Below are 12,389 nucleotides of genomic sequence, written 5' to 3'. Positions count from 1 at the left end.
GCTCTTCTAACAGGACCACTTTAAGTTGAATAGGTAGTTGAAGATGATGGAAGAAACAGAAGAGCACATTGTAAAAATTTAAATGGGAGTAGGTATATTAATAAAAAATATACTTTACGTTTTCTAACAAGTTACCCAAATACATAAAGACGAAAATGTAAAAAATATTACAAAAAACAATAAATAAAAGATCAGATGACTACGAGAAACAAAGAAGAAAAAAAATTCAGGCAGCTATAGTAGAACAGCTAATACTAAAACTTTCAAGAATATAAATGTTTAAGATCAAGCGATTAAGTCGAATGAATCAAAGAGTGTTTTGCTGAAGTATGTAGAAACAATATCTGGTTGGGTTTACAGGTATAGGTAGAGTATCTCGAAACACTAAAAGTACTAGTACACTTTAGAAGACCAAAAATAAGCATTTTTTCAAGATTTTTTTCTCAGAACCTTTATTAAAAATGAACATAAAACTTTTTACATATTAATATCTATTTTGTAAAGAACAAAAAAAATATATCTATTTTTATTTGTGTACTTACACTAATATTGTAGAGGGCGCCAAAGTCGAGGCCTCGAAAAAAAGTAGCTCCGATGGCGGACAGTTAATCTCAGGATTGGGATCTCTGAAAGAAAAAAATCGTACGGTATTTGAAAAAGAAAGGATTCTTACATGACAGTTTACTACCGTTAGTGAAGATTTCCTCAAAAGAAAGATTTTACGGAAATTTGAAAAAATTTTGTGAAAAAATCGCCCGTTTTTGTTCAGTTTTTCACGGATAAAAAATATTTATCTTTTATTTTTTGATTAAATTGTGGTAAATTGTCACGTAAGAAACCTTCCTTTTTCAAATGCCGTACGATTTTTTTGTTTCGGATATCCCAATCCGGAGATTAACTGTCCGCCATCATTTTTCGAGGCCTCGACTTTTGCGCCCTCTACAATATTAGTGTACGTGCATAAATAAAAAAAGATATATTTTTTGTACTCTCTAAGAGTTAGAGATTCATATGTAAAAAGTTTTATGTTCATGTGTAATAAAGTTTCTGAGAAAAAAATTCTTGAAAAAAATGATTATTTTTGGTCCTGTAAAGTGTACTAGTAGGTAAAAAATCAGGATAGGTTCTTAAAATATTGTTAAATATGTTAAAGGCTAACAGCTCAGAGTATGGAAATGTTTGATATCTTCTTGGGTAAAGAATGCTTATGTCCATCCAAAAAAATGAAGTAAAGACAACTTGGGGAAAAATGCCAATTGTGATACGCAATGAAAAACAACTTTATAAATAGAATTGGTATAAATACTGATTCAAAATAAAAGAGATAAAGAAAGAAACAAGTTTGTACTTGATACCGACGTATAATATGTATAATTTCAATTACTTCATCCCATACCAGTCTTAGTATTCCTCTTTTTTTGCTTTTCAATATTTTGGAATATTGCGATTTTTAATTGGATTTCATTTTTTACGTTATAGATTTAAATCATATTTTTAGACAACACGAAAACGGCGGGTCCGTTGGAAAAAATATTCCCATGAGATTTTTTTGCATAATCACATTCGTGAGATATCCCAGAATAAGGTTCCAGAAGTCGCCCACGTGAAAAGTGGGCCAAATTTTTTTAACAATTTGTTTTAATCAAATTGCAAAATCAATATTTTTGGCCTGGATAATTTTTTGTATGTTTTTTGGACTATTCTGGATAAAAAATTTTCTTATAATTTTTCTCTAAAGTTGATCGTTTTCGAGTTATAAGCAATTTAAAATTGAAAAAAACGAAAAATGGCCATTTTCAAGGCTTAATAACTTGGTTAAAAGTTATTATTATGAAAGTCAGAAAGTGACTAAATCAAAGTTTAATGCCGCCCTACAAGATCCTGAAAAAATTTTTGTCATTATTTTATTACTAAGCTGTTATTTTTAAGTAATATTAATGAGCGCCATGCACGTGGTAGGCGGCCGTAAATGTGAGTGCAAGTAAGATGCACAATTAGACTGCCGGAGTGGCATCTCTCTCGCACTCAGCATTTTGCAGCCGGCTACCACGTGCATGGCGCTCAATATTATTACTTAAAAATAACAGCTTAGTAATAAAATAATGACAAAAATTTCTTCAGGATCTTGTAGGGGGGGCATTAAACTTTGATTTAGTCACGTTCTGACTTTCATAGTGATAACTTTTAACCGAGTTATTAAACCTTGAAAATCGCCATTTTTCGTTTTTTTCAATTTTAAATTGCTTATAGCTCGAAAACGATCAAAGTTGGAGAAAAACTATAAGAGACCTTTTTTATCCAGAATGGTCCAAAAAACCTACAAAAAAATTTGTCCGGGTCAAAAAAATTGATTTTTGCCATTTGATTAAAAAAAAATTGTTAAAAAAAATTTGGCTCACTTTTCACGTGGGCGACTTCTTGAACCTTATTCTGGGATGTCTCACGAATATAATTATGCAAAAAAATCTCATGGTAATATTTTTCCCAACTAACCCGCCGTTTTCGCCTTGTCTATTTGTTTTTTTTTTTAAGTTATACTTCTTTACGGGCGTAATGACGGTGAAATTTTATATGGGAAAACCTAGCGACCGGGCGCATGCGCATTATAACTTTGTTCTGATTGGATGTTCAAATGACATGACAAAAATTATCCAATATGGCAGCTGTGGGACTGTGTTTGGTTATAATGTATGCTTGTTGCGTTTTAAAATTTGTAGGAAGAGAAACAAGAAACAACAAACAAAAAGTTAGTTAATGGTTATACTGCCTTTTAAATAGTTTTCATATTATATTTTTGGACTTATTTACATAGAAGAGATGATTGTTGCATGCCAATGTGAAAGCTCATCAAACTGTGCCTAGTATGAGTGCCGCAGATCTCGCTTATTCAAAGCTAAAGAATCTTTCACTGGTAAGTGTTTTATAAATAGTTGATCAAATTTTGTTATGATATTTGAACATAGCCACTTTGCACGACGCAAGTGATTGCGAAATTTATTAGTCGTTATACGGGCTCCGATACCTACCTTGAACCCTACGGTGATTGCGAAATTTATTAGTCGTTATACGAGCTCCGATACCTACTTACCAAAATACATAAGTAGTGTGTAATAATTTTATTTACATAATTTGATTCTTCTTACTCTATGTTTTGTTGTATTTTTTCAATTCTAAATCATTTCAATTCAAAATCAAAATAATTTGATTTACATAAGTTAAAAATGTCAAAAGGTTAATCTGTTTAGTTAGACGATCTTCGCACGTAATGACAAGCTGTCTCTGTGGCGAAGTTTTAATGCGAGTGAAAACGCAAATACCAGCCGCGTGGTAAGTTGGTTCGAATCCCAATAGAAACTTTTATTTTTTTATTTTTTTTTATACATTTTATGATTGTAAGTATATTTATTATATAATTTTATTTTCAGAAAATACGTATTTAGTTAAAAAATTGTCCGACAATTAATGTTCAGAAATCATTTGTGGCATTTTTAATGTGTTTGTGTGTGTTTTATTTTTTTATTATTTTAATTTTTGGCACTGTTTTAATAAAAATGTTTGAGAAGTAGTAAGTATAAATTAATTTAATATTTAAATAAAATATAAATAAAAAGTATATTAATTTCGTTTATAATCATATAATCATATAATAGAAGTATAACTTCTTACGTGCGTACAAAGTACACACACATTCTTTTTTTAATTTTTAATAGGTATCTCTAGCATATTTTGGTCTATTTTAATAAATGCAAAAAAGTAAGTATATACTACGTACCTACTCGTATTTTACAAATTAAAATAGCTTGTCTGCCTTTTTAAGACCGTAACGCTAAATCCATAATTATTTTTTTATGTTAATATTTATAATTATTAGTAATAAATCTTTATTTACTTAACACCATAATACCTAGAACACATTATGAACTGAACATAATAATTACTTTTATTAATAGAAGATTAATCACTTCTCAGTTGTGACTATAATTCCATGTGTTTAACGTATAATACTTATGGCAGCAAGGTGACAAAGAATAATATATGTGAAGAATATACAGTCGGAAAAATGAAAGAATACCCATGAACGAACATATAAAACACGCTGTATTTTCCTGTTACCGTGTCACAAAGAAAATTGTCCAGTGCAAGTACATGTAACAATAATTATTACATGTACTTGCGCTGACCAATTTTTTGTGTGACACGGTGACAGGAAAATACAGCGTGTTTTATATGTTCGTTCATGGGTATTCTTTCATTTTTCCTACTGTATTTATATTTACCGTTTACGATAATATATACAGAGAGGAGCAAAATTATGGAATAAATTCATTTTTTCAAGAATGGGAAATTTTTAAATTATGGTTTTTTGGCACATGGATGATACTACTGACGTCATCCATCTGTTCGTGATGTCGTAATAGATAATTTGTTTACATGAGAATAGGGGTCGTGTGATAGATTTGATGTCCTTTCTTTTTGTTTAAGTGTTAAAATCTTTGTCTTTAATACAGCAACATTATAAAATTTCATTATTTCATAATAAAATTTTAATAATATAGATTATAAATATCATTTAAAAGTTATAATAATTTAATGTAAATTTTAATAAATAATTTGAAAAGCCCTTTTGCAGGTTTATATTAAACACGAGATATGAGATTGGAATTTTATACACACATTTACATTTAATTGTATGTATACGAGTATACGTTATGTACATTGTTTTATAAGATAAATTAATTGTTAATTAAAATTATTAAAATAGTGATCCAAAAACAGCAAAATTAAAAATAACAGATAACCTTTTAGTTTGGATAATAAAAGCTAGCAGTGAAAGTCAAGATTTGGTTTTGTTTTTGAAAAAGTGCAGTGGTTATTACTTTAGAAAATGATATCAAAGATTTTAATTTTGTCATTTGTTTAAGCTTAACATTATCAAATGAATCTGGTAATTATACATTTTTGTCGTAATCTTTTATGAGCCCCTAAATCTACAAATACATTCCAAATTATTAATTCAAAACAAAAATAAATAGATTAAATGGGCATTAAGAAATAATTTTCAAGATAATTTTTCTTTAAAGTGTTAATTTAAATTCTGTTTTGCATAATTTTCTTCCTTTTATTTTCACTGCATTTGTTTTACTTTAAATCGTATTGTAAATATTATTTTTTAGAGAAAGTCAGCCAATGTACTAATTATCATGGTCTAAAACTAAAAGCTGGAGAAACTAAACCTGTCCCGGGAACATGTAATATAGCAACTTGCAAGGACAATGGAAGTATTTTCGTTAAAACGTTAGTATTATAATTCACCTTCTATTTTTACATTATTATATTTTTAACACTCTATTTTAACTGAAACACTTAATTGATTATCTTTGTTTTTAACGTATTTACACACACTTAGATATTATTATTTATTCTAATTACTATTTACAATAATTTATAACACTTATTGAAACATATACTAAAACATATAATTTATACCTAATTTGTACAATTTATTTTGGTGTTTTAATGCGCGACATTCAAGTCATAACTGAGTCTTAAGCCTGCACAATTTAACTTAAATATATATTAGGACCCTATGTTCTCTAATATTCAAGATAGGGCCTGGAACAAGTAGAATAAGATCGAACTGAATACCTCCAGACAAGCTGGCGCCTCACGTCTGAAAGGGGTCAAAACTAGTTCTCGGCTAGTTCGGTAGAGCTGTCAGGACCGGCCTACGTGCGGCCAACTCTGGCGGTTATACTTTTATACTAAAATATTTTTATATTCAGCAAAGAAGAATAACAGCGAATAAAGAAATAAAGCTTCTCAGTGGCATTCTATGCAATAAAACTCTTACTTTATTTATTTATTAAACAGTTTACAAGCTGATCTAAGTGGTCTTTTGACCAAAAGAATCATTGCATATAAACAAATAAATCTTGAAAATATTTAGAAAATATAAACTTTCATTATTCATTATATCAATTTATCGACAATGTACTGTAAATTGACAATAAAATGAAATTTTATATTTTTTACACTAGTTTTTATTTATTTATTTTTTTCTTTTAGTTGTGCAGAATTTGACGTCTTACCACCTTGAAAAATAGTAGATGGAGATACAACAAAGCTCTATCCAGACTGCTGTCCAAAATCTTGGTGTCCAGGTGATAATTAATAATTTCTGAACATGCTCAAATTGTTTGTTATAAATAAATAAATTACTAATTGTATGTTGTCATGAATTTCACTTTGAGTAGTAGGATGCAGCTGGTCTGCTGTTATGTTTCTCCAAACATAACAGTGGGTGAGTACGAGAGGAAAATGGACGAGATCATGCAGGAAGTGGGGAACACAGGAGGAGAATGCGTAGTGCTGGGAGACTTTAATGCGAAAGCAGCGGAGTGTGATCTCCTATGACCGACACTCGCGGTAGGATACTGACCGACTGGGTGGGTACGCTGGATCTGGTAGTACTGAACACAGGTTTGCAGCCTACGTTTGTTAGGAGAGGTACGGGTATCTACATCGACGTGACTATGGCGGTACAAGGAATAGCAGCGAAAGCAAGAGGCTGGAAGGTTTTGCCAGGCTACACCGGAACGAAGCATCAGTACATCGGATTCTCGATAGTGGGGGAGGGGACTACTTACGCGGTCCGTGAGTCTGGTATATGTGAATATCTGGAAAGTAAACGAGGAGCTGATCAAATGGAGAGTGAGCATGATGCAAGATCAATCACCTACGGTAGAAAACCTGGAGAGAGTAATTAAAGAAGCGGTGGAGGGAAGCAGGGTGGGTCGCCGAGATGTAAACAGGATGCCCTACTGGTGGAATGCGGACATCGAGGCACAAAGAAATGAATGTATAGTCATAAGAAGAAGGTTACCTAGAGCAAGGGGCAGAGCAGGAGTCGATCCTGATATCATCGAGGAGATTGAGGAAGAGCACCGCATACGGAAGAGGGAACTCTACAAGAAAATTCGCACAGAAAAAAGAAGGCACTGGAGAGAACTGTGTGAAAAACTGGATGAGAACATCTGGGGTCAGAGATACAGGATCGTCATGAAGAATTTCCATGCGTACCCCTCGTACGAAATGCCTATGGATAAGAAGCTCGAAGTAACACGAGAGCTCTTTCCCGCCAGCAGATGGCATGAAGTACGGAGAGACGAGGAAGCTGAGCTGTACCCTTTATCATGGAAGAACTTGTCGAGGCATTGGGCGCGCTCAAGACGCGCAGGTCCCTCGGTCTGGATCAGATACCACCTGAGGCGGTGAAGTGTCTAGGGCGGGCAGAGCCTGCGTGACTTCTGGGGCACATGAATGCACTGCTGGAAGCACAGACCTTTCCTGAGCCTTGGAGGACATCGCAGTTGGTACTGCTTTCCAAAGCTGGGGAAAAGTATCGATCTATCTGCCTTCTTCCCTGCGTCGGTAAGCTGTATGAAAGAATGCAGCGGGTAGGTATCGATGGCATGATGGAGATATCGGGAGGCTTATGTCCGAGGCAATTTGGTTTTTGTAAAGGGAAAAGCATTATTGATGCAATCGTGAGTTTATCCGACGCATTGCGCAATAGAGGGGATGAACACCGTTGGGCAACCCTGTTGTTGTTCGATGTTAGGAATTCATTCAATACGCTGCAGTGGAACGAATTAATAAATGCAATGGAGGAGAGAGAAGGTCCTGGATACCTGATGAACGTGGTAGCGGAATATCTGTCTGAGAGAAGGATTATGGTGGAGAAAGGCACGATCACGGTTTTCCTCTGAAAACTGAAGAAGATCTATAATTTTACATGGGACTCCTTGCAGAAATAAGGCCAAATTAGAGGCTTGGGCGCATAATTTAGGCTTAAATGCTTTTTAAATGCATTAATTTTATTCGAATCCTGAGAAAAATAATAAGTATTTTTAAAAAATTTAAACGCAGGATGAAAGAATACGTTATTACCGAGGGCTGAAAACTTCTGCAATGTTTATTTTAATAAGTTACAGGGGTAAAAAGAGAAAATTTAGTGTGATGTCAATCAAAAGAAACTTTTTGTTTATTCTAATAGGCCTGGATCCTGCGCACCAAAAAAAGGTTATTAATAACAAGCTGAAAATTTGTAAATAACTTAGCGTTGTCTAGTCGGACAAACTTTGATGAATGGGAACACTGGAATAGGGGAAGTTTTAATTGTGGAACGTGATTTTAATTGTAGAACTTGTGATCCTGACAAGTTTATGATTGTGGAAACTAGCAGGTTGTTTGTAAGTTTACTCAATAGCAAACCTTATATATACGCAATATATGAAAAAATGTTTTCCACCTACCTCTACCGAAAGTATACTTTTCCGGACCTGATTGTAGGGAGCAAAGTTGTACTTTTCCTCCCTAGGGAGGAAAAGTAAAAGTGACGTTATGATATTTCATTCATAAAATATAACTTATTGACGCCCTGTACAATACAATCTATTTTCTATTACGTAAGTATCTATACATTTTAATATTTATTTATAAAAAACCCTGTATTTTGCAGAATGGTAAAAAACAGTAAATTGTTATTTTTATTTAACAATGTTTACATTAATAATTTGACTTATATTTGACAGTTGACAGTTATATTGTACCTACTTGTTAGTTATAGTTTTAATAGTTAGTTGTTGGTTAGTTACATAAATAAGTTAGGTAAAAATGAAAAATAACTTGTTATTAATTTGAGGAAGGTGGAAAAACCATATGTATAACATGGGAGTAAAGTGCCTTTTCCTCCCTTGAATGATTACTGACCTTTTATTCTCGGGAGGAAAAGTAGCACCTTCCTCCCTTATTATACAAATAGCTATTGTCCGACAAATATATTGGGCATTTTAATAAGTCCAAAAGTTTGTGCGACTAGACACAATGTATTCTTTCATTCTGAAATAAAAATTTTCAAAAATATTTATTAGTTTTGTCAGGATTCGAAAAAACGAATGCATTTAAAGCATTGGAGCCGAAATTTTGAGCCTACGCCCATAAAATAAAATAATCGTACGAAAAATGGATATACATACCTTATTCCTGTCATAAGATAATTAACTTTTTAATACAAAATATGGAGAATAATGCTGTGGCCAAAACTTTGACCAAAAAAACCTGAAGAAAAGGGAATATTTTAAATTTTGTTTTGCAGGGTCATTTAATCACAAGATATGAGGTTGAACTTAATACACACATTTATACTTAATTATGTGCGTTGTGTACGTTGTATAATATTAGATAAATTATGCTTTAATTAAAATTTTTAAAACACTGTTCCGATACCAAAATACAAAAATATCAGATAACCTCTTAATTTTGGTAATAAAAGCTAGCAGTAAAAGTCCAGATTGGTATTGTTTTCAGAAAAGTGCAGTGGGTATTAATTTAAAAAATGATGTCAAAGATTTTTATTTTTGTCATTTGCTTAAGTGTAATATTTGCAAATGAAGCTGGTAATTATCAATTTTTGTTGTAATTTTTTCCATTAATATTTTATTTCTGGGCCCATAAACCTAGAAATATCCTAATTATCAATATAAAACAAACGTAAATAGTTTAAATATACATTAACAAATAATTTTCACGATATTCTCTCTTTGTTTTCTCGATGTAACAATTTAGATTCTCTTTATGCATTATTGAATGTTACAAATGATTTTGGTTTATTTTATGTACCATTCCGTATATATAAAACAAAATTAATGTTTTTGTATTATTATAGTATACTAAATGCATATACAGTAAGCACCACGCTAGTAGACACAAGGGTACCTAATTGCTAGGCTTATGGGCTAATCCGGCACGTTCTCACCGGTGACTTTTACGTCTCTCATATGATGTGACTGTCCTGAAACTATTCAAAATAATTGATTTCCCATAGAAAAAGTAAATTAATTAATACTATTGTTATTCTGCTTAAATAAAACTTTGTTTAAACACCAAAAATATTACAATATTTTAAACCATTTACAACCTTAATACAATCACAAATAAACTTCAAATACAACTGTTCTATAATCCCAGCGAAAATAGCCCCACGAAAACTATATGTCAGGTCTTCTTGATACGCTTCCCAATCAGTTTTCCTGGGGTTTCGATAAGTCTCTGTTTCGTGCTCATAGCCCTTTATTTCAAAGTTTATATGTCTGTGGTCTGAGAAACTCGCCTCATCAGACACATGCCAGTTCCTAACGATGCTGCTTGCAAATGCAGTCGCCATCGTTATATCGATAACCTCCTTCGTATTTGCGTCACAAAGGTAGGTTTGCTGACTACATTTAGTATGTCTAAATTATATTCCATAATAAATTGTAGTAAATGCTCACTTCCTTCGTTGTTTCCGGTGCTCCCCCAGCTGATGTGATGCGAGTTGGAGTCACAACCGATGATTACCTGTGATTCTTTGCCTCTGCAGTCTTTCATCAGCTCCTCCAATTCCCTTGGTGGTGGTGGGTTAGGATCTTCATAGGGCAGGTAGGCTGAACTTTTACAACTTTAATATACAGATTCGGCACTTTTTTAACTACCCTATGGGTTATTCAGTGTGTGGAATAAAGATAATATTTAATTGTGTGAATACAAGTGAGATGCAGCCACGATCTCGAATGAGTGGGTTTGATCTTGAAACAGTGTTGCTACATTTCTGTTACATCTTTCCTTCTAAAATATTAATGAGATACATAAGAGTAAAATAATATTTAATTCCACTAGAGTTCATTGTAGAATTAAAATTAATATTGTCACAAAAAAAACTTAAATAAAGTAGCAATGTAATAGTTATTTTCTAAGCGATTCTATTAATTACTTAATTAGTTAACAAAGGATATTGACTTAAGGAATTGATGCGTGGCAACTACGCGTTATTCCCCTCAATTCGTAGCAAAATAAGCCACGCCCGCCTGCCAAAATTAAACTTCAGTTCAGTCCGATATCCTCTGCCGGTGCGATATGTGACTTAAGGGTCCGCATCGCGCCAAGGGAACCGAATGAAACTAACTACCTGCACGATTGCAGATCCTTGAAGCTTTCTATGCATATCTACGCGGTATTTACGAATGGATTATTATTTTTAAAGTTTATGGATAGGTATTCAAAACATATTTCACCTAAAACGTTGTTCTATTTCTTCTATTGTTCTATCTAATAAAAAGCTTCTATTTTTTGTGGCATTTACTTATGTAATTTATTATTCTAAATGGGAAATAAGCCACAATTTAACTTAAAAAACTCCTACTTCGAATGTCGTTGTCAAAATACAAAATATTATCTAATAAATTGAACAAAAATGTTGTAGGTGTCCTTCGCTTGATTTCTTCCGTCATGACGTTCTCTTTGGCGATCAGGGTGCCTAAGTATGTGAATTTGTCCACCGCTTTAAAGAAAGGTAGAGTTATCAACAGTGAATTGGTGACCGATGTTTCTGGCTCTATTGTTGGGTGTTGATGCCATCGTCTTAGTTTTCTCCTCGTTTACTTGCAGCCCTATATTTTTTGAGGCATTTGAGGTGTATACATTTCTTCTAGCTTGCGTGTTGTCGGGAAACTAGGGCCACGTCATCTACATATGCCAAAATTTGAGATGATTTATTAAAAATATTTCCTCCGTTGTCTATTCGGGCATTTCTGACCGACTTTTCCAGAGCTATGTTGAAAATGAGACACACCAGCGCATCTCCCGGTCGCAGCCCAACATGCGATTCAAACGCCATTGTTACAAACAACTTTACGCATTGTAGCCTTAACCAATATTATCAGTTTATCAGGGATGTGGAATTCATCTATGGCTTCATACAATTTAATATTTGTCCTTATTTCGTTGCATACAGGTCGTCGTCGAGATTTCCGTCCAGCATTTTCAACTTTAGATTTCGTACTATGGATTTTTACGGAGTTGGCTAGTTAACCCAACGCCAAACCCCCTTTTAGGAGGGCCATTTCACCCGCTCTCGTCAGTTCCCGACCCAACCAACTTTCCACCCGGGCTTGGATACCGGATCTCTAGGTTGGGTTGCTCGGTTAACAGGGGACACCAACGTGAAGGTGAGAGTCGGATTTGAGTAGAAGAGGCTAATTGGAGTAAACTGGAATCAACTCCATGTTTTCGCATTCTACCCATTTATCCCCCAAAAAAAATTTTAACCTAAATAACAAAATAAGTACTTTTTTTATAAAAATATAACCAACATAACAATAACAATTCTAAATAATTAAATTAAAATTAAAGTCATTTTAAAAAAATATTTTTTTATAAGAAAACCAACTGAAAAATTTATTCTAAATAATGAAATTAAAATTAAAGTCATTTTAAAAAAATATTTTTTTATAAGAAAACCAACTGAAAAATTTATTCTAAATAATTAAATTAAAATTAAAGGCAAAAACAAT

The 12,389-nt window shown here is 32.9% G+C and overlaps 3 protein-coding genes and 1 long non-coding RNA gene across 5 annotated transcripts in view; 3 read left to right on the top strand and 1 right to left on the bottom strand.

Moving 5' to 3' along the window:
* The window catches only part of LOC114333350 (uncharacterized), a 941,557-nt gene that overhangs the window by 765,994 nt on the left and 163,174 nt on the right, over positions 1 to 12,389 (top strand). The window lies entirely within an intron of this gene.
* The window catches only part of LOC126879969 (venom peptide HsVx1-like), a 45,229-nt gene that overhangs the window by 28,491 nt on the left and 4,349 nt on the right, over positions 1 to 12,389 (bottom strand). The gene's annotated exons all lie outside the window — the stretch shown is intronic.
* LOC126879977 (uncharacterized) lies at positions 4,800 to 6,231 on the top strand. Its single transcript, XR_007696357.1, has 3 exons — positions 4,800 to 4,945; positions 5,175 to 5,295; positions 6,067 to 6,231. It is a non-coding gene; the product is annotated as an uncharacterized LOC126879977 (long non-coding RNA).
* LOC126879973 (venom peptide MmKTx1-like) overlaps positions 9,330 to 12,389 on the top strand; it is a 29,801-nt gene continuing 26,741 nt past the window's right edge. The window contains exon 1 of one of the 2 annotated variants that reach the window (XM_050643403.1): positions 9,330 to 9,458. In XM_050643403.1, the coding sequence (XP_050499360.1) occupies positions 9,398 to 9,458 (61 nt within the window). In that variant the 5' untranslated portion in view covers positions 9,330 to 9,397. The remainder of the gene's footprint in view (positions 9,459 to 12,389) is intronic. The other variant, XM_050643402.1, reaches the window with a different exon arrangement.

Source organism: Diabrotica virgifera, chromosome 2 (genome assembly GCF_917563875.1).
Source record: "Diabrotica virgifera virgifera chromosome 2, PGI_DIABVI_V3a".
In the NCBI taxonomy this organism is placed as follows: domain Eukaryota; kingdom Metazoa; phylum Arthropoda; class Insecta; order Coleoptera; family Chrysomelidae; genus Diabrotica; species Diabrotica virgifera.
The sequence above is the reverse complement of the archived record's forward strand: the minus strand, read 5'-3'. Positions and strand labels throughout refer to the sequence as shown.